The following is a 23,499-nucleotide window of genomic DNA, read 5'->3' on the forward strand; positions in this document are numbered from 1 at the left end:
CAACTTCATTTTATCTCTCTCTAGAAAATACTACAAAATTGGTTGTATTGTAGTACAGACCGGGACACTGCCTCACCCCACATCACGTAGCCAAAATGGGATTAGTCTAAAGCGATGCGTGTAACACATGCAACAAAGCGAATGCTGGGGGTGCTTTGGAATACCTACTTCGCTACTACCCTGCTGTTTGTAGGACTCCCCAAATGTGCCTAGAATTCTAATATTTTTCATCCTTGAAGGATATTGTTGACAAAGGGTTGACCGGCTGGTTAAAACTTGCTAAGGCACAAAATAATAATTCGACTCTAAATGCTCATCACTGGTAACACAATGGGCCCTGGAGGTCTAAGATCAGCCAGCACTGCCTAACCTAACCTAACATTGAGATAGTCTTTCTAAGTGTTTTCGAGTAATTATATGATACATTACAATTCTCTGAATACGTCAACGCTTGAAACTCAGCTTAACCACCAGAAATAAGTCAAAACGAAAAATTGCCGATACAAGCAAAGATTTGTTATCGTTCCGTCTACCGGTATACAGCCGGAACTTTGCCATTTAATATTGCTTTTCAGCTTCTGCTTGCTTCTGTCAGAAATACAAAAATTTAATTTCTGTATTTAAAAGGGTTTTGAGATGATTTTTCTATTGTTCAAAAAATCAAGAAAATCGAAAACTAAACACACCCGTTGAAGGAAAACCCACCCACCTTTTGTTATTACAAATTTTAATATTTAATATTAAATATTAATATTAATATTAAATTTCATTTCAACAATTTTTAATAAAAAGGTAGTCGTTCTTTATCAAAAGCACCGTAAAAAAAAATTCCAGACGTTCAGAAAACTTCATTAAATTTTCACAAAAGTTAAAAATTTTTGAAATATATATTAATTTATCAGATTTTTTTAGTCCTTTAAACGTTAGCACAACTAAGTTTGGACAATATTTTTTTTATGCTTACGGTGTTGAACTTTGATTTGAATAAATTTCCCACCTTTTGGTGTGGACGTAATATTTTACTTAGATTATATTTTTCACAATAAAAGCAAATCATCGTTTGTAACAACAAAAAAAACAACATCGCTCTTATGTTCCCAAGATACTATATTTGATTTATCCGCGAACGACTCTCGAAAGCAAAAATTTTGTTTACGTAATTTATCACCCCCAAACACTTGAACCAACCATTTTTCAAGTGTACTTTGCACTCTTCATATTATTTTTCTCTCCCCTTTTTCGATGTCACATCACAACCTCTGCACTTTGAGACACAGATAAGCTATGCTAAATTTAAAACGATTTGCGCCAATTTTCTACAAATGCTCCAATGGGTGGGAAACTTACTCATAGTAAACACCATTATTTTGTTGAGTCGAATGGCGGGAGTATCCAGTGAGAGCATTCATTGTTCAAGAATGTTAGTCGAACAATTGCAACAATGGCTGTTACTTTCCTCATGACGCGCTGACCTCCTCCGGCACACGAAAATACCCATTGTGATTATGTTTCCCCTGAATAGGAATACGAATAGCAGCAAAGTGTTCTACTTTTGTGCTAGTAAGTAGGTTTGTATGTTCCCTGGTATATTAAATATAGTAGCACTTACTTTGTTGGTTGTGTTTTTATTTTTATTTTTACTATTATTACTATTTTTTTTTTGGAGCGTGCTTTTGCTGACCTTTCTAAGTTTTCTGCAAAGTGCCATCCATCTGCAGCGACTATTAGGTTTTTACGCTTATTGCTGCTATTGCTGCTGCATTTAGATTTCTTATAAAATCTCTTTTCATTGAAGCTTTTGCCCCGCCGGGCCACTTAAGTTGAGTTGAGCTGTGGTTAATTTAACCTACTTAGACTTAATGTTTTCCAAGCGGACTTTTTTGAACTAATTCCCACTGCAATTAAAACGAACCTAGTAATATTCGTATATATGTACATACATATGGTGTGAGCCTTAGGGGCATGCATTTTTTAGTCTTGTGGGAAAATATGAAATTGTTGAATGACATGCAGCAAAATTTTATTAAAAAAGTATTAGAATAGAAATTTAAGCGTTCCATGTATTGTACAGTTCTATTGAAATTTCGTCCATAAATGTAGGAAACGGAATAAGATCAAGTTTTATTAAAGAAAAAAAATCAAGAAAAAACATAAAAATAAAAAAAAACTGCTGTTTCTGTCAAAGAGTAGAAACTAGGGGAAGGAAATGGTCATAAAATCAAAAAAAGCGGCCAGAAAAAACTTAAGGATCCATGAAACGTTATTAGTACGAACTTTATTTCAATTTTTATTTTTTGTCCTTGTTCACTCCTCTCAGGGGCATAGAGCCTCGACAAGACTCTTCCATCGTACACGGTTCTGTGCCGTTGTTTTTGCACCGTCCCATGAGATGTCGGAATCTTCTAGTTCGCACTGTATCGACCTTCTACAAGTGGTTTTTTGTCGACCGCGACCTCTGCTCCCTTTCAGGTTCTGCTCTCGTGCCATTCTCGTGATGCTATCTGGTGGTTTGCTAATTTTTTTCCTATTTTCTATTTTCCCAATTTTTTACCTATCCATCGCCACTTTCTGCGTTTGATTTGCCTAAGGATGGGTTCCTCGTTCGTTAATCTCCACAGTGCGTCGTGCGTCGGCAACTCATGATGTAAAGGGTCATCGATTTAGAGGTATTGGATATTAAATTGAAATACAACAACAGAAATTCAAATTGAATGGGCAATCTTTATTATTTTTGTGTATAACCATTCATGACATTTATTTTTGAAAGATAATCTGCACTGTAATTCGGCCATCCGTAAACATCAATTTTGAATGACTCACTGGAGGACTTCGGTCGGTATCCCGTGAATAACCTTAGTTACGTTGGCTTTCAATCGAAGCTGGTTTATCCACAAAGCAATTAGACTTTACATACAAATAATGCTGGCTACTAAGCTTTCCGTTATCTTATACGAACCTGAACTGTAGGTAAATACGCTAAGGCCAAATCAGCGTTGTAAGCTCCTAGCATCGGTACAACGAACGGCAGCTCTGCGACGTGTGTCTGCCTACCGCACAGTATCAGGGCCAGCTATTCTAGTGACAAGCGATTCAATACCGATAGATTTACTGGTCTTTGAGAGAAAAAGTTATGGGCATGAAAGATCGAGAGGATAGAAGAAGGAGTTATCAAGAATATAGTGCGCGAAATAAAGGAGGAAACGATAAGGCTATGGAAAAACTGCTGGAGAAACGAAACACGCGGCAGATGGATGGCCAAGCTAATACATGGTACAGCAGGAACTTCGGTGAAGTCAATTTTTATGGAACCCATATGCAACTCAAATGATGTTTCCAGAAACTCCACATCCATATACGGGGATGCCGCCGAAGATGACACCGACCGAATATATAAGGTTGTCAAAAAAGTCTTGCGGTATTTTTATTGAATTTTCAATTGTTCATAAAATTGGTTATAATAATGCGAAGTAAGTCAAATATGCGCCGTTTTGTTCGATGACGAGTTCCCAATGAGATGCCAACTTCATAATGCCCCTCTTATAGAAGCTCGCTTCCCTATTGTCAAAAAACTCGGAGAGCCAATTTTCACAGGACTCTCTTGAGGACAACTTCCGACTACCAAGCTCGCTCGCCATGGACAGAAATAGGTGGTAATCACTTGGTGCGAGATCCGGACTATACGGTGGATGCAAAAGAACCTCCCATCCGAGCTCCCGGAGCTTCTGGCGCGTCACCAAAGATGTGTGTGGCCTGGCGTTGTCCTGATGGAAGACAATTCGGCCTCTGTTGATCAAAGATGGCCTCTTCTGCATGAGTGCTGCATTCAAGCAGTCCAGTTGTTGACAGTACAGGTCCGAATTGAGCGTTTGGTCATAGGGAAGCAGCTCATAGTGGATGATTCCCTGCCAATATCACCAAACACTCAGAAGAACCTTCCTGGCCGTCAATCCAGGCTTGGCCACCGTCTGGACAGCTTCACCGCTTTTCGACCACGACCGTTTGCGCTTCACGTTGTCGTAAGTGACCCATTTTTCATCGCCAGTCACCATCCGCTTCAAAAACGGGTCGATTTTGTTGCGATTCAGAAGCGATTCGCATGCATCCATACGGGCAAAAATGTTTTCTTGCGTCAAGTCGTGTGGCACCCATACATCGAGCTTCTTTTTGAATCCAAGCTTCTTCAAATGGTTTATAACGGTTTGATGACTCATGCCCAGCTCTTGGCCGATGCTACGGCTGCTACTATGCCGGTCTCTTTCGATCAATTCAGCGATTTCATCGCAATTTTCGACGACAGGCTTTCCGGACCGTGGCGCATCTTCGATCACCTCTTCACCAGAACGAAAACGTTGAAACCATCGTTGTGCGTTGGAAATGGAAACTGTATCGGGTCCATAAACTGCACAAATTTTATTGGCAGCATGATATGCATTTTTGCCTTTATCGTAGTAGTACTGTAAAATATGCCGTATTTTCTCTTTATTTTGCTCCATGTTTGCGACGCTATAACTCACGAACGACTAAAAGCAAACAACAATTAATCAAACACGTGTTAGCACGTGAAAAGAACTTTCCAAAAAGCTCTAGCGTGAACCGATGCGACGAATACAACTAGAACTACGCGCTTGCAAAGACAAGCTTGCGGAAATACCGCAAGACTTTTTTGACAACCTTATATATATACTTGCTATTACAACATTCAAGACCCTTCTTCTTTCGAGGGAAGAGTAAGAACGGGACGAGGTAAGACAGGGCGAGTCCATTTATGCATACACAGATGGCTCGCTCAATGTACGTGGGCAGGGTGGGCGGATGTGTATTCCGAACATCTGGGGATCTCCTTCAGTTTTCGGCTTCCCGACTACTGTAGTGTCTTTCAGACTGAACTGATGGCAATAATGAAAGTCGTAACTCACAAAGCAGTCGGCAACCTCCAAGGTAGCCATAAAATGCGCTACCTCCTAACGAGATGGCTGAGTCATTTCACTTAGAGGTAACATGGGTCTTTGGCTATTGTGAAATTGAGGGTAACTGTAGAACCGATGAATTGACCGATGAATATATAGACAGACTGTGTTATAGGCGTACTCTTGCAAACATGTAAGCTACTTATCTTTGAGGAAATTGTGAGAGCAGCGAATGAAATATGGCGTATTGAAACCACTTGCAGAATCGCCCGACAACTGTGGTCGACACTCAATATCGGAATCAAGGATCTTGATTTTTGAAAAGTACACACTGGTTTTAGGAGTTTTCGGATCCGAATAGCCTGCGATGTAAAAAAGTTCATAAACCACATTTCAGCAAAAATCGATTAGTTCATGAGATTTGTATACGCTTTTCCACATGTGTTAATTGTATACAAGACGACTTCAAGTTGGATTCGGAGCCGAATAGTAAAGTAAAGTAAAGTTTTCATGGTAATAGCAAAAAGTCATACCCCTAATGTAAAGCATAAAAACATAGCCATACGCACATATATGTATACATATGTATATATCCGCAAATTGCATGTGAAGAAACTTTGAAATCGGCTGACAACCACTCAGCCAGTTCGCTAGCCAAGTGCTATTGAGTCTAGGCAATCTAGGTTAGTTGCATATGTATGTTTAGTGTATGTATATAAGTATTCGCATACGCTGATTAGTAGTCTAACGAATTTCCTGCGTATTAAATCAAATTGAAGTGCATATTTAGAACGCACTTTGCTTGTAAGGCGAGTCAGTACAGGTCAGTAGCAGTAGAGGCTATGCAGCAGGAAGGGCAGACAGCGAATGAGGACAAAAGTTTGAAGTAGGAGATAAATATACATACACGCATACTCTGATTTGAATGCGTTTGATAATCAGAAAAGTGGGAAAATCTAAATTTGGGTGTAAGTTCACAAAAAAAAAAAATAAAAAAAGCAAAAAAATATTTTCTCATTGTGAAATGAGTAGCGCTTGCTTCAGCAAATACAAAAAACTGCAGATACAAAAAAAAAATGTCCAAAATAATAATTACTAAACTGGGACGAGATCTGGAGCAGCTAGTTGCCCTGTTATTTGTAAATTTTATTTATAACTAATTAATAAATTATCCACCCCCTCTTTGTCACTAGCACAGGAGTGCAGCCAAGTGATCCGGAAGATTACGGAGATTTCTAGTATATGCCTGAACAGCACTATAATGTGGAAAAATCATCACAAATTTTTGCTTTCACGGATCACATGAATTTATTGAAAAATGATTTTCGAAAATTTGAGAACGCAGCCAAAAACTTAATTTGTGTATGCACTAAAAGAGTTCCAAATGAATGCAAATCTGTCATATTGATCGGCAGTTATACTTTTGAGCGGGTGGCGTCATCCAAATATCTTAGATCTATCATCTCTGCGGACACAAGAGCCTAACAAGAAGTGAGTACGAGGCTCCAGGCGGGGAACGTCGTGGTCTTCTTTTCGCTACCCAAGGCTCTAGATTCCTCATTTGTTTCAGAGCGAACGAAACTGAAACTCTTTAAAACAATAATTAAGCCTTGCATTACGTATACTTCTGATTCATGAGAGATGCGCAAGGCGGCTGAGGAAAAGCTTAACAAATTTGAGCGAAAAATCTTACGTCGCATTCTTGGGCTGGTGCGGTTAAATCACGTCAACTGTCGCCTACGGTACAACAATGAATGCCTAGCTGAGTTAAACGATTTCCAAATCGCCGACTGTCCACATCAAACTTCAGCTTATTAAGCGGGCTGGACATGTTTTGAGGATGGACCCAAACGAGCTGGCAAAAACAGCGGTCTGGTGGAGGACCCTTTAGCGAAAAGGTAATTACTGCCCGTGAAAAGATGATTATCGAGGCAGCTGTACTTGAAACTTGCTTGAGGGAATTGAAAATGTACCAGCATTTGGAAGTTCATCAACTACGCAAACACCAAACTACGCAAATAATATCAGAGGCAGTGATCGTAGTGACGAGGAGGCAAACTCTTGTCATAGCTCCCAACCAGGCCCATCGACGTCAACAGGAGTTTTATCACCAAAACTCCACGAAGTAGAGCAGCGGGAAAATACTTAAAAACAATGTGTTCTGCTGCCTATTGTGCTGAAATCGTTCTTCCGAAACTCTTCTCTGGCCTGAATGCTTACAAACGACGGAGTCGTGAACTGCAAGTATTAGCTTATAACTTGTAGGAAATATATTTTTGGTGCCTACTGTTTGGGCAGTTTTTTTGTTCCAATTTTTTGGCGTTTTTCTTTTTGGTGCCTACTTTTTGGCGCTTATTTCCATTTCCTGGCTAGTGCTTGTGCGTACTATAAAGTGCTATCCATTCTGGCGTTGGATTTGTTGGTATTGCCTTGCGGTAATTTGTGAAAATGCTGCGGTCCTGGAATCGCTGCGTTTGTGCGGGTGACGAACGCTCGGAGTATTGCCACGGTTTGTGTCCGGCGTTTACCTTCTCCGTTTTTTGTAAATTTTGTCTATTTGTATTCCCTGCAAATGTTGTGAATTTATTTAGGTATATATTCTTTTTCTCTCTCTCCCTCTTTCTCTCTCTTTCGCTCTCATTCAACGTGAATGATAAAGATCGCGAATGGGTACCGCAAACATTCGAAGATACTCAACTACAACAATCATTGGAAGAAGACGCATGTCGAACCCTCGGTGATATGTCTAAAGAGTTGGATGTTGACAGATGAGCCGTCGATAAAAACGTTTACACGCGATGGGGATGGTCCAGCAAGCAAATAACTGGGTGCCACTTCAATTGAAAAAGAGGGATATCGAGAGACCTTTGGTGACGTGGGAGATGCTGCTTCAACGGCAGAAAAGAAAAGATTTTCTCCATTGCATCGTCACTGGTGGTGAAAAATGGATCTATTATGATAACCCTAAACGTCGAAAGTATTCGATGCGGTACCAGCTGGTGGTAGCAGAGGAAGAGGAAGGCCTCCTCTGCGTTGGAAATATCAGTTGGAGAAGGACTTGGCTTCACTTGGTGTGTCCAACTGGCGCCGGTTAGCACGAGAAAGAAACGACTGGCGCGCTTTGTTAAACTCGGCTAAAATCGCGTAAGCGGTTATAGTGCCAATTAAGAAGAAGAAACGTCGACAATGTTGGAGCCTGCCAGGTGAAGAAGGTCCATCGGCAGCAAAAAAAAAAAATCATGCTTCAAAGGTTATGTTGACCATCTGGTGGGATCAGAACGTTGTCATCTATCATGAACTCCCTAAACCATCTGAACCCATCACTGGCAATCGTTACCGACTGCAGCTAATGCGTTTGAATCGAGCGCTCAAAGAGAAGCAGCCGGAATGGGACGGTAGACATGGCAAACTGACTTTGCTGCATGACAACGCCAGGTCATACGTTGATAAATCGGTACAGAAATATTTAGAAAGACTGAATTGGAAAAACATGCCCCACCCTCCATATTCCCCAGACATTGCATCTTCGGATTACCATCTGTTCCGATCAATGCAGTCAATCCTTTTTGGAGAGCGGTTCACTTCTTACGAGAGCATCACAAACTGTCTCAATGAATGGATGAAGTCAAAAGAACTCGAACTTCTCGTCCGAGGAATCCGTATGCTGCCTGAAAGATGAAGTAAAGTTGTAGCTCCCAATAGCACATACTTCACATAATGTCATGCATTATTTAAGTGTTTAAATAACTCGTAACTTTGTCTAAGAAATGACGGTGATTCATTCCCATTCCCAATGCTTATGAAATTTTACACCAGTGTTGACAGTTCCACGTCGTTTTGATCTAAAATACGATCCAAAGCATTGTGGAACTTAAAAACTATTGTGAATTGAAAATAAGTTGCGATGCGTTTGCATTCGTTGGTTTGAACGCGATACAGCTTATACGATTGGCCTATCACGTAATTTTCTTTCGTATCGTTGGTGATCGGTGTACGGATGATTCTATCTCTGGTTATAATACATATTATATAAGAATTTGAGTATAAAAATTAATCATACCTTCCATTACTTAAGGGGTTACATGGGTTTTGTCGGGTAAAAAAGGGCCTATTTTCAATATTTTTTTTTGCATGTAAAAAATTATTTATGTAATTCAAACTTTTTTCTGTCTTATAGATACATATTTAAAGAATAATTTCTAAAATTTTCAAAAAAAAAAAAAAAGTAAAACTCCTCCATTGTGACGCCATTTCCGGTGACCCCTCGAAAAAAGGGTGCGTCCGCGTTGTCAGCATACCTCCTGACAGGCTCATCAAAAATGAAAAAAACCAAAAAAAGGGGTTTAATTAAGACTCATGCTTGAACGAAGGAAAGAAAAAAAAGTGGAATTTTGGCAGAAATTTTTGCAAAAAAAGGAAAATTTCGGTAAAATTTGCTTGACCTGTTTTTTGTTTTTTTTAAATAGTTGTAATTGCAAAAACAAAAAAAAAAAAACCAAATCCTTCGTTCAAGCACGAGTAAATTGTATTTCGAACACCTGTGTAAAATTTCATCAAGATCGGTTGAGTAGTTTTCGAGAACATTTGACAACCGACTTTGAAAACACAGTTTCGAGAAAAACGCGTTTAAAGTTTTGAGTAACAATAAAAGTGGCTTGGAGCGCACACATTCTAAAGGCTGTATCTCCGAATTTATTATTCTGATTGACTTGAAAATTTAGTATAATATTCCTGAGATGTTGTAGGAATTAATAAGCCAAAAAAAAAAATAAATTGATTTTTTGATCTAACGAAACCCATGTAACATTATTGAAGCACCAATTTTATGTAAAAGAAAAAAAAAATAAAATAAAATAAATGCGAAAAAATGCTTCCTACAAAACAGAACCACCCTAATATGCATGCTCATGCCTACTCAAATATATCTACATTTCCTACAAATTTCGCCCGTCTTAACCTTCATCGAAATGCCAATTCTCCGCCCAGCTCGTTTGTCCATACAAATGTATGCAAATAATCTCGCCGTGATTTTGAGGTGGAATATGTGAACGGTGCTTGAATGATTACCGTCGTTAGTACTGCAATAGCTCTTGTTGACTTTGAACTTTATGATTGTGTGAAAAATGTACGTATGTATGTATGTATGTGTGTAAGTGTGTGTTTGTAGTAAATTTTGTTGTTCTCTTTAAGGCTGCTGTTGTGATAGTATAACAGTTAAGCGTTCTTGTTTGCTTGCTTTGCTTTTTTCGTCATGTAATTTCACTGACAGCTGCGGCTTGATTGAAACTTATCTCGTTCATACTTAACTACCTACTTACCTAGAAAATAAATTGAAATTATGAAAACAATTTTCATACCACGTGACCTAAAACTCAAATTTAATATGGCATAAAAGCGAAAAACAAAAACAATAAGCCAACACGAACAACGACAACGCAGCACGATTGCTTTTGAACTTTGCATTTAAATTACTTTCGGAAATGATATATGACTGTTTAGTTTAGAAGGTTTGCTTTTAAAATTTACAGTTATGAGTACTTATGTATCCAGATACAAGTGAAAAATATCACAAGTGTGCACATTTATTGGATAAATGGTGTTCGTACATACCAGAAACGAGCAAAATGTATGAAGGCTGTGTTTCTGAATTATAGGCTGCCGCTTTATCCGGCAGCGAGTGGGGTTGTACGTGTCTACCACTTGATTTGCGCATAGCCCGATGGACACTGTCGATGTGAGTTTTGGTGATGCCTCACCATACACAAAAAGAAAACCAAGAAATAAAAATCAGAATCAAAATAAAAAATCGAATCTGTTTTTCCATCGAGATTATACAATTTATTATGTTTTAAGATCTTCGCCAATATATCTCGCAAACGTTTTAAGATTAACGTGAACTCGACCGATTTATGAGTACCTCTTAAACCTCATTATTTTGATAAGGTTGATGAAATTTTCAACATTTTTATTAAATCTTCTGAGATGATTTTCTAGAAGAAACGATTTTTATCAACTAAATTTTATTTCTTGGAGGTAGTTTCAAATCAGTTCAGTTCAGGTAAATCTTAATACATCACCTAAATATAATATTTAGGTGAAAGTCTTAAAATACAATAAGGCAATAAACTCATATGAAATTTTATCTACCATAAAAATGTTCTAAGAAGCTGGGAAGCCATAAAGAGATTAGCCGCAGACAGACGGTTGCATATCTATTAGGTATCGAACAAGAAAACGACATACCTTTAAAAACGATATACAAAGACATCGCCGCGGACATGTAAATACGGATAAATAGGAGGTGGAATAATCTAGCCCCTTGCAAAACCGCGAAAATCATGTGTACACAGAGTGTAGATAAATTCGTCTGATTCGTACTAGCTCTGTCTAGAAAAGAAAGGAGAACTATCGTAGGTATGCTGACAGGCCACAATTTGCTAGCGGCGCACGCATACAAGATGGGAATTGCAAGCAATGATAGCTGTAGATTTTGCAATGAACTAGAAGCGAGAGAAACTCTCGAACACCTTCTATGTTCCTGCCCTGCATTAGCTAGAACCAGATTAAAATGCTTAGGAGCTTTACAATATGAGAACTTAGAATACCTCTCGGGGATAGAGCTCCAAAGTTTATTTAGATTCACAAAAGGCGCAGACGTATTACAAGATGTCTACTACAAAGAAACGTAGCTCCATCTGGCTTTCAGTCAGCCAGATCAACCTAACCTAACCTAAAATACAATAAATTTTAGAATTCCGGTGCAAAACGCAAAACTTTGACTGATGAGCTTCTCTAATGTGACCCACGCGACACCAACATTTGAACAAATTTTGACTAATTTTCGTTTTAGTCTATAGTTGACATCTTCATCTTGTCCGCCGTCTGTCGTGCTAGTGCAGCGGAGGTAGCAGAAGTCGTCGGGAACTAACTTTCTACTCAACGCCAGTCATATCGAACTTCGTTTGATTGTGTCGAAAGGCTTCTTAAAGTCAACGAATATCATGTAAAGGGAGGAGCGCCACTCAACTGATTGATCTACTATGACCCTAGAGTGTTCGCTTGGTCAGCACAGCTTCGATGAGAGCGAAATCCAGCTTGTTCGTCCCGGTTATACCTCACTGATTTTCACAAACAAAAGTAATTTTTGGCAGCTCTTTTTCAGATATGTTCATTTATAGCAGTCGCTTGATCTATTCGAAGCGTCCTATAGAGAAAAATCACACGAAAATTGAAAACATAATCAACGAGAATTTTGAGCCCCTTCAAAGTTGCACTTTCTTATAATAAACTCGAATAGGCTATGAAGCACTTTTTTTGAATTCAGATTAAAAAACTACAATTTTGATAGGATCGACTCATTCACGCAATCGAATCGAGTCTCTTTTCAGAGATTGCCATATTATGCGTTATCTAACGTAAAAAAATCTTTTTAGAGGGCCAAGGGTTCATTCAATATGGGAATGTCGGCGAATTAAAGTAATGACAAAGCGGACCTCGATCCCCTGGCAGCTTACATGACGATCGTGATCTGTCAGCTGCTAAGTTTAAAGTCATAATTTTATTATGGTATTTTTAACAAGAATTCAGCTGAATGCTCACCTCACCATAATCAGTTTCTATAAATACGTAATTGGTAATAAAACAATCTAGATCAGATCACCCCAATAATGGACTGACTTATTTGTTTTAGGAGGCGTTGTTTGCTGTGTAGCCAATTTCCCTGTGAGATTAGTATATTAAATAACAATATGATTTTTGTTTGTTCTCTGATTCGGACTCAATTATTTTGATTATAAACTTGATTACATATTTTATATAAAAAACATTCTTCTTGCATTTCTTACTTATCGCCAAAATTTAACTAAGTATTTCATATCTTTTTTCAGGTAAGTTCTTCATAACCTAATATAATTCTACTGGAGTTTGAATACCGTAAGTGACACGATTAAATAATATCTTCTCTACTATTTGATTTTAATTATCTGAAGGATGGTCTTAAAGGAGGAAAGCAGAAAGGGTATCCATCTGCCTTTATGGGTATCGAATGCCTTTAAACCTTCTACACAATCTAAGCCATGTTATAAGCCTTTCAAGATTTGTATGAGAAATCGTTTGCAGTAACTCTTTAAGTTGGAATTTCAACTTCAATGCTTAAACGAATGAGCAAATTTAAAGGAAATGTTTCACTTTATAAATAAATATAATAAAAAAATACATAAAGAAAATACAATAATTAAGTGAATGAAAAAAAAACACAAATAAATAATAAAAAAAAACTTTAATGAAAAAATAAATAAGAGTATAATGAAATATAAAAAAAACAAAAAAAATATAATGACAAAGAAAATAAAGAAAAAAAGAAATAAAAAAGTATGCTTTATAAAAAAGTAATATGTACAAAAGAATTAAAAACTATAAATTAATAATAAAAAGGAAAAAATAAGTAAGAAAAAATAGCAAAAAAACGTATATGAAGAAAAAAAAGTAAATAAAGAAAATAAAGTAAAAAATAAGTGAATAAAAAAAAAATAAATAAATGAAAGTATTAATAAAAACAAAATAAAACAAAACAAGTAAAAATATTAAAATAAAAATATTAACTAAAATTATCTAAAAAATATAAAAAAGATATATAAAAACATAATAATTAAAAATATAATAAAATATTAAAAAACAGACAACAATAAAATATAAATAATAATGCAATAACTATAAAATATAAATAAAAAAAGTATAATTAAAAAAATTACAAAAAATAACAAAAAAAAAAAAAATTAAAAACAATTTCATTAAAAAAATTATTTTTTTATATTAAAAAGATTAAGCAATAAAAAACTATTAAAAAATATATAAAAAAAAATAATCATTAAAAAAATATATATGTATATGAAAAATTAATAAATAAAAAATATGTATAAAATTATGAGTAGAAAAAATCTAGAAAAATAAAAGAAAAAATTAAAAAAAAAAAAATAATAGTTAAGAAAAAAATGTGAGTAAAAAAAAATAACTAAATATTAACAAAAATTATTAAAAATTAAAAATAATTACAAAAATAAATGTAAAAAAAATTTGAAAACGAAATATACGACAAAAAATAACTAAATAATAACAAACATTATTAAAAATTATATTAAAAAAATTAAACATAATTAGAAAAATAATTGTAAAAAAATTTTGAAAAAGAAATGTACGGCAAAAAATAACTAAATAATAAAAATTTTGTAAAAAAATAAGAAATAATTACAAAAAAAAAAATTTTAATTCAATTAAAAAAAATAGCTAAGTAATAACAAAAAAAAAAAAAAAAATTATCAAAAAAATAAGAAATAATTACAAAAATAAATTTAAAAAAGTGTTAAAAAACAAATATGCGAGTATATGTATATAAATACACTGCTTTGAAACGGACAGGCCTAACTTAGACCCTCGTTTACTTGTTTTAATTATAATCTTATTATTATTGAAGTTTTTACGTTTTAGCAAAATAAATATTTGGCCAGCTGGCGTGCTTTAGTTTGAATAATTTGCGTTTCGCTGTTGATTTACCGACTGTATCACTTTTGCAAGATGATTACACTCATTAGCGATCTGAAATATAGTGCCATAATCTATAATGACAGCAAAGCACATACAGAACCATTTAGATAACTCACACATTCAGTGTATACACTTACCCCAGCTGCGTGAAAATATGGCAGCTTGCATCAGAACTTTTGCAATAATTCATGAATATTCAGATGGTACAGAAGATATATGGACATATACTATTTCGTACGACCAGCTAGTGTACGTATGTATGGCATATACCGTATTTGCATTGCACACTCATCGGAGGAAAATCCAGCTGAACTCAACTGGTGTCTTTTTTTTTGTGGTAGGGAGGTGGAGTGAATATATCGTAGCAGATGCCTTACACCTCGAGTTTGGTGAGTTTAATCGAGGTGTGAGCGAAAAGACTGGTTGGTTTGGCCAGATGGAACCATGGCTTCACAAAATCGCTACAGAATTTTAAGACACAGAAAATGAGATATACGGGTTAATATTATTATGAGTAATAGGGGTACTAACAGGGAATTGTCTAATTGGAAGGCATGTAAATAGACTAGGACTACCACATAATGACTTTTGGCGAAGCTGTCGAGCTACTGAAGATGGAGAAACCGTGGAACACCTTCTGTCTACATCCTTTGCTCTGTACAGAAAAAGGCTTTCCGCGCTCGGATTCGACTTTCTTGACATTATTGAACAGATCTCACAAGTAGTGTTGGCGAAATAAAAAAAATCATTAAATCTACAGCTTGGTTTTGAGAAGTTTCAGGACTGTCAAGGACGGGCTCCAGTGGTATCACAATGAGACTATTCAAGATTAAGTTTGTCGGATGACAGCCACTAACTTAGGTTAGGTTGAGTGGCTGTCAACCGACATACTAACCCAAGTTAGTTTGAGTTTTAAGAAAAATTTCAGGTATGCAGTTTTATAAGGACTAGCTCCAGTGTTATCACAATGAGGGATGTCTTCCGACATACTAACCCAAGTTAGTTTTAGTTTTAAGAAAAATTTCAGGTATGCAGTTTTATAGCTCATTCAATATTGTTATGATGCAATTTTGAAGTGGCTCAGAGATCGCGCTGATTTTTGACAATTTTTTTTGTTTACTGGTGGTCTTGTGCATTTTGTTCATATAAAAACATTTTGAGCACTCATTTTATGGTTGAAAACGCACAACACCGTTTACAAAAAAATGATAAAAAATCAACACGAATTTTGGGACACTTTAAACTGGCACAATAGGTGTGTCAAAATTTTAGGGACTACAGAACTACTCAGAATTTTTCTTAAAATTCTAAATAAAAAGTTTGACATCTGATGCAAAATTTGTAGAATTTTTTTTTAAGTTTTGAGCAAAGCTTAAGCTTGGGTGTTGGAGTTACATGATTTGTGTTGTAATATCGTAGTATCAACTATATAAAAACAAAAAAATATAACAAAAAAAAAAAATAAAAAAAAAATAAAAAAAAAAAATAAATAAATAAATAAATAAAAAAAAAAATAAATAAATAAATAAAAAAAAATAATTAAAAAAAATAAAAATAAAATTAAAAAAAACATAAATAAAAAAAATTAAAAAAAAAATTTATAAATAAATAAATAAAAAAAAAATAAATAAAAAAATAAATAAATAAAAAAAAAAAAATGTTACAAAAAAAAATTTTATAAATAGTAAAAACTTTGCAATGTTTCGTACTGCTATTATTGTGAACACAGCTGTACATGCGCGCGTATTGGTTGCACCTTTCCATCGGCCAGATGCAGCTAATTTGTATTCAGCGTAAATTTGCATTCGGCATATGTTTACCGTTAAGTTTTATGCCTTCGAATAAACAAACATTCAGTCATGTGCAAATCAACTGCATACACACACACACGTATTTACCATATTTGAATAATTCTACAATATTCCACTTACAACAATCTCTTGAGTGCCTACGTATCACCACAGATGCACTTATTCATGCATTTGTGTATGTATGCATGTATGCAAGTATTTGTGTGCGTTTATTTTGTAAAATTATTGCTAATTGCCCGCTTATAAAATAAAAAATAAATAATTGGCGCGTACACTTCTGTTAGGTGTTTGGCCGAGCTCCTCCTCCTATTTGTGGTGTGCGTCTTGATGTTGTTCCACAAATGGAGGGACCTACAGTTTCAAGCCGACTCCGAACGGCAGATATTTTTATGAGGAGCTTTTTCATGGCAGAAATACACTCGGAGGTTTGCCATTGCCTGCCGAGGGGCGACCGCTATTAGAAAAATGTTTTTATTAATTTTTGCTTTCACCGAGATTCGAACCAACGACCTCTCTGTGAATTTCGAATGGTAATCACGCACCAGCCCATTCGGCTACGGCGGCCGCTTATGCTTGTACTAAATTTTCCGTGTTACACTCGCCTGCTTACGGATTTCTAAAATGAAAATTGCGAAAATATTTGCGGTGTTCGCTATTTACCCGAGGATGTCATTAAATACGCAATGCAAACACAAGTGGGCATCAAATTTGAAATTACTTTATATTATGGCACTCAAGTGGCGGCATCAATGAACAACGAACGGTTGTTATAAAGTTACATATGGGCACACGAATACGGTGTAAATATTGTGCATATATTAGTTTCATGAATTATTTATTTTTAAAACTTGTTGTTTTTAGCTTTGAATAGCGTCTATACATTTTTTCGTAGGTTTGTACGTTTATTTTGCGCACTTACTGTTGCCGATCTGAAATGCTATATGCAGCTGGTAAAAAAAAAGCTATCAAATATCTCTATACTTTTTTTTCTGCATACATCACAAGTCTCTGTTATATTTTCTATATGCTGATATTTTTTTTTCTACTTTTACTAAATTAACAATAAATTTTGCATCGAACAGAAAGGGAGATGAGGCATATTTATTTTTGTTTTTGTTTTTGTTTTTCATTGTACTTTTTAATGATTTATGTAAGTGCTGCTGATATGTTTGCTATTTGTAGAGTTCACCAACGCCCGCCACCCAGCCAGTCGTTTTCAGTCAAGTGGTCAAATTTATTTATTACATTTTATTATTGAGCTCGCTTTTGCGCTTCACTTGCGTTGAATTGCATTAATTGCGTCAGGTTGAAAGCTAATGAAAGGCCCCATAATAATAATATATGTACGCATGCATAATCGCACGCATGCCCCTTACTATATACTAACATAGATATCTACGTGCGTGTAGGTGTGTGTATGTATTTGTGTTGTTGGAAAGGTTAAATGCTTGTGAAATTACAGGCTAATATGAAATCAAATACCGAAATATTTTGGCGTGAAATTATTACTGGCAAAACGGCTGTTCATTGAGGTGTTCATGCATTAGGGAATTAGTGCTTTGTGTGTGTGTGGGGTATAATGAGGTGCGTTCTTCATGAAGACAAAGGCATAAGTTAGGTGTAAGGCTAGGTTGAGTTGGCTGGTGAGCACTTTGTGCTATCATATGAATGTTCTAAGATATAAATTTTGTAGTAATAATTTATTTTAGATGATGCGATGATTTTTTCGAATGGATAAGAGATGTGAGTAGGTAAGTGGATACCACCAGCTTGATTCCGGAAGTTCCCGGAATATATTCAGAAAATTCTAAGTACTTCCCATCAACTGCACCGCACTTATAGGTATGTACCAACGTTTGATGTAGCGCACGAAACATATCTGTAACTCTACTGGGTGCGGCATTCGAAGTGTAACCAATTAAGAAGGCCATAAGTTTAGTTTGGAAAATTACTTCTATTCAATTCAAAGTAAAAAATATATGAAAATAATACAAAATAAAGAATCAATTTACTTTTGTTCGATATGACCACCTTTTGCCTTAAGATAGTCCAGAAACGAATAGTAGACGGCCCGAATGTGAATTGCATGCATTTTGGCGCACTCGCGGGCAATGGCTTTTTTAATTTATATATTTTAATCTTTGATTTTTTTTTGATATAGTGCATTCTTCAACAAATATCACATACAATATAAAAAAGTCCGGCAACACACCCATGACCAAATTAATAGATACGCAACATTTTGAGCAGTTTTGAGTACTTTTCTTTTGCATTTTGATTTCAATTCTTTTATTTATTTTTTAATATAAATGATCGGATGTTTATTTCATTATAAAGAGGAAGGTATGCCGTTAAGAGTGGAAAATAGCATCAGAAAAATGACCACGACGACCACGCCTACAAGCCAATGTCCTTTTCATGAAATTTTCCATAACCGAATTGCAAAGTGGTTGCTCTATGTCTTCGATAGCCTTACGAATTCCACCTTTATGGTCTAGACCTTCTCTTTCACGTGGCCCCAATGAAAAGAGTCACAAGATGTTAAATCACAAGATCTCGGTGGTCAGTTGTGATCACCTCTTAGAGAGATAACTCGGTCCTGAAACTTTTCCCGTAAAAGATCAATGGTTTCGTTGCTTGTGTGGCACGTAGCGCCGTCTTGTTGAAAATAAACATTGTCCAGATCAATACCACTCAATTCCGGCCATAAAAAATCGTTAAGCATCTCTCAATAGCAATAGATAAGACCTGTTATTGGAAAACCCTTACAACACATATCATGTGAAACATAAAAGATCACGTAAAGCCATGATCAAAATATTAGATACGCGATATTTTGGCCAGTGTTGGCTACTTTTCTTTTGCTTTTTTAACTTGAATTTTTTATTCTTTTTGTTTTAAATGTGCTTCATTTTACAACAAATATCATTCAAAACCTAAAAAAGATTTTTAATGCAGCCATGATCAAATAAGAGAAACACGTTTTTCGTTTTTCCTTATTTAAAAAAAATTTTTTAATGCAGCCATAATCAAAATAATAAAAACGCTTTTTCGGTTTATTAATTTAATTTTTTTTTATACAAATATTTTTTGTTATTTGTATATTTATTTATTAAAAAAAAAATATTTTTAATGCAGCCACGATCAAAATTTGATTGTAATTTTTTTTATAGAAATAGTTTGGTTGTAATTGTATCTTTTTTTATAAAGTTTTTTTTTTCATAAAATTAAATTGAAAAACCACAAAAAAAAAACATCTCTAAATTATTATTTTGGCCATGGCTGCATTAAATATTTTTATGATATTGTTTGTAGAATGAATGAAAAAAAATATTGGCATATAATTTTTATTGATTTTATTTATTGTATTTTAAAAATATTTTTTTTTATTTATTTATTTAATTTTTGTTTTTATAAAATTTCTGCAAGCATTGCCTGGATTTAGAAAAAAATCGATTTTTTTGTCACAAAATTTGAAACTTTTGTATCAGAATTACAAATAAAAAGTTGTGAGTATGCAATTTCATAGCCCATTAAATTTTATTATAAGAAAGTGCAGGTTGGAATTCGCCCAAAATTTCCATTGATTTTCGATAATTTTCCCCTTGTCGGTGTTCCGCATTTTCTCCATTCTCCATACATCGAATGCACAACATTCCAGTGTCCGAGTACTAGTGAAAACCTGAATCTTCCATAGTCACCAAATCTCCTTTACATCCAACCAACCATCCGCTTGACTTTTGCCACAATGAGTACGGAAAGAAGTACACCAAGACGAAAAAAAAGAGAATATAATAAAACGACCAAAGTCAAGAGTGCCAAACACGCGGATATTGTTAAACCATCAGCCGGGAAATGGCATTTTACTGAAATCTCGGAAACGCTTCCTGCGACAGGCGGACACAAAACTTTTCTACCACCACCGCTGTGGAGCGAGGCAAGAGTGCGAGCGCATAGCAGCCGTAGACAGCTTAGTAACCGACAATCAGCTACCAGCCTTTAGTAAGCAGCGCTCGTGTAACGTAATGTGCACCCAAGCTGGTTGCTGCTTACTGCTTTAGAAGCTCAGTTGCTGCGCCACTCTTTAGAGGAGTAATGCTTGAATAGTTCGCATGACTGAGACTGTAATGAATACCAGTACTCACTTAGTTGAAAAGGTTGTCATCATTCGCAACAACGACAATGTGCCGCAGCTGACCGGGGATAATGATGTTGCTGCGGAGGTGCACAAGTGCACAAGTACACCAATACACCTATATAATTATATACTGTAGCAAAATTGCAGCGTTTTATGTGAATGGCTACTATTATTTGTTGTTGTTGTTGCTGTTGTTGTTATGCTTGCTTAAAAAGCTATATAGATTTTAGAGAGGATTTTTGTATAATATTTTGTATTCGTCTCCTTGCAAATATTTCACTTTTTACCTGACACTAATATCGTTGCCGCCGTGAATTCTTCAGTTTCACAGTCCAGCCGCTGCTGGCTATAATCTACTGGCTGACTACATTTACAGATGTAGGTACACATGTACATATCGGGCTTGTTGGCCACACACTTATGGATGTTGTTGGCTGCTTATGGTTTCTTGTTGTTGTGCAGTTGAAAATGTCGTTCGAATATCTCAACTTTTGTTTGTTGCAGTAATCAATGCTCGATACCGGAAACTATTCAATTTCCGCTTGTTCTGTCAGCAACTCAAGAAGGAAGTGGTGTATGCAATAAGTACAACATACATACATACATACATACATACATGCATACATACATATATACATATCTGATATCAAGGAAGACTTACAAAAGTTCGTTTCATTTGAACTGAAGAGTTAGAACTTAGAATTTATGTTGAACGTATTGTATAATACATTTATTACAAGAAACGATAAAGAAAGGATTGGAATTAAATTTTAAGATTGAAGTAACCTTGAGCTCTGTAGTATTTTGCTCAAAATGAGTTGTTCTCGCCGTAGGGCGGGCAAATTCTTTTACTATTATATAAGTGTATATATTTAGTACATAAAGCTCTCATGATGTCCGTTCTACCGTATGACGCAGAAGCTTGGACGACGGACTGTTTGAGAGAAAGATCCTGCGGACCTTAGCAAGTTATCAACGTTGAGCATCGCAGGCGATAGAATAATGAGCGAATAAAGATCCAGCGGCTATGTTGGTGGGGTCATGTCTTCCGAATGGGAACAAAAATTCCGGCTCTGAAAGTTTCAGCTGGTGGTAGCAGAGTAAGAGGAAGACCTCCTCTGCATTGGAGAGATCTTCTTAATTGACGCGACAACCGCTTACGCGATTTTGGCTGAGTCCAACAAAGCGCACCAGTCATTTCTTTCTCGTGCTAACCGGCGCCAGTTGGACACACCAGTTGAAGAGATCGCGTAGCCGGTTATCACGCCAATTAAGGAGAAGAAGAAAATAATATGTTAGTTATTTTCTCTAATACCCAATTTGGGTATTTGGCCGAGCAAATAGGAAGTTTGCGCCTTGATGTTTTCCACAACTGGACAAACCTACAGTTTTACACCCCCTTCGAGCGGCAGATGGTTTTTATGAGAAACTATTTCGTGACAAAAATGCATCGGAGGTTTGCCATTGCCTCTCGAGGGGCGACCACTATTAGGAAAAACTATTTCTATCATTCGGTGGTTTCGTGTCTGGGGTTTCGAACCTGTGCACTTCCAAATGTTAGTCACGCACCAAGCCATTCGACTACGGCGGCCGCCTGAAAATTAAAAAAGGCGAGCCAAGAAACACAGAGAGAATGGTAATCCCTAAAACTCTCAGACTAAAAAACCCATTATACTCAAAGTTCTGGAAAGTAAAAGGGTTGATAGTCGAAGAGGAAAGCCGAGAAGTGTCAGAGAGAAAGAGATAGGATAGAATAGAGACAGAGACAGAGATAGTTAGTTCTGTGAGAATTTTTAGGATTCTTTGGTAAATCTGAAAATATTCTCCAGTTTGAGAGAACGAATTTTACTCATTCTCATAACATCAGAGCCCAAAATGCGTAGCCTTGCTCTAGCAAAGGCAGGTCTCTCGCAGATAAAATGCTCCGTGCTATCCGGCTCCTCTAAGCAAAACCGCCAAATCAGGCTCTCAATGATTCCAATGATGGTCATATGCTGGCTCCGTGGGTTGTGTTCTGTAGAAATCCCGACAATCCACCGAACGTCTTCTTCTCTCTTCTAAGTTTTACAAGAAAGTTCGACAGTTTTCTGTTTAGGGTTGTCACAAAACACTTTGCAGTTCTGCAGTGTTCAATACCGGACCATCGCTCTTTATGCAGATTGCCTACATAATCGCTGATCCGATTCCTAATTCCGATTATAGGGTCTGGTCTCTGTGGGATATCCGCTGATCCGCATTTAGCCAAATCATACTTACTTGCAAGGTATGGAAAAAAATATATATGTGGTTGTAAATTTCATACCTCTTATTCTATATTTCGTGAGTTTAATACACAATCAAATAGAAAAACTTGAAAAAAAGAAAATTATATGAACCTTCTGCCTAGTTTGAAATCTCAGATAAAACATATTTGTTTGGAACCGATAACCTTAAAGGATGATCTGAGAAATATAGTAAAAGATTAGAAGGTTTTATTTCTGTTATAAAAAAATTATTTTTGCTGGTATGCCTGGTATTTCGGCTATTGGTATTAAAGGGAAACTTCCAACGGTTAATCAATTAACTTAAAATTGAAAAATTTGCCCATCCTTCAGGCATAAGTGGGACGATATATCATTCCACACACCTGCTTCTTCATTTCACGATATTTTTGACCTCCCTCGTATATATATACATATATATAAATATATAGGGAGATAAAAAAAAAAAAAAATATATATATATATTATATATATATAATTGGCGCGTACACTTCTATTAGGTGTTTGGCCGCGCTCCTCCTCCTATTTGTGCTGTGTGTCTTGATGTTGTTCCACAAATAGAGGACCTACCGGTATTAGAAACTTTTTTCTTCATTTGGTCTTTCACCGAGATTCAATCCTATGTTCTCTCTGTGAATTTATTATTTCATATTTATATTGTTTCTCACCCAATCAACCGCTGTTTGGTTTTACTTTTATATCTATTCACTTTTCTATTGATGTCTTACCGTTGGAATTCCTTGCCTGGCCTTCTTCTCATTTAGTTACATTTTCAATTGCGGAAGCTACTTCCGCTTCAATTAATGCGGCTTGCTGCTACTTTACTTTTTCATTGCTATTGG

The 23,499-nt window shown here is 35.9% G+C and overlaps 1 protein-coding gene across 2 annotated transcripts in view; it reads left to right on the forward strand.

The window, feature by feature from the left end:
- LOC128857927 (uncharacterized) overlaps positions 1-23,499 on the forward strand; it is a 173,433-nt gene that overhangs the window by 102,832 nt on the left and 47,102 nt on the right. Inside the window, exon 3 of one of the 2 annotated variants that reach the window (XM_054093779.1) lies at positions 12,794-13,169. The exons of the other annotated variant lie outside the window; for it this stretch is intronic. Within the exon in view, the coding sequence (XP_053949754.1) occupies positions 12,794-12,808 (15 nt within the window). The 3' untranslated portion in view covers positions 12,809-13,169. Of the gene's footprint in view, positions 1-12,793; positions 13,170-23,499 lie in introns of those variants that run through there. 2 annotated transcript variants of the gene reach the window in all.

This window comes from Anastrepha ludens, chromosome 3, assembly GCF_028408465.1.
Source record: "Anastrepha ludens isolate Willacy chromosome 3, idAnaLude1.1, whole genome shotgun sequence".
NCBI lineage: Eukaryota > Metazoa > Arthropoda > Insecta > Diptera > Tephritidae > Anastrepha > Anastrepha ludens.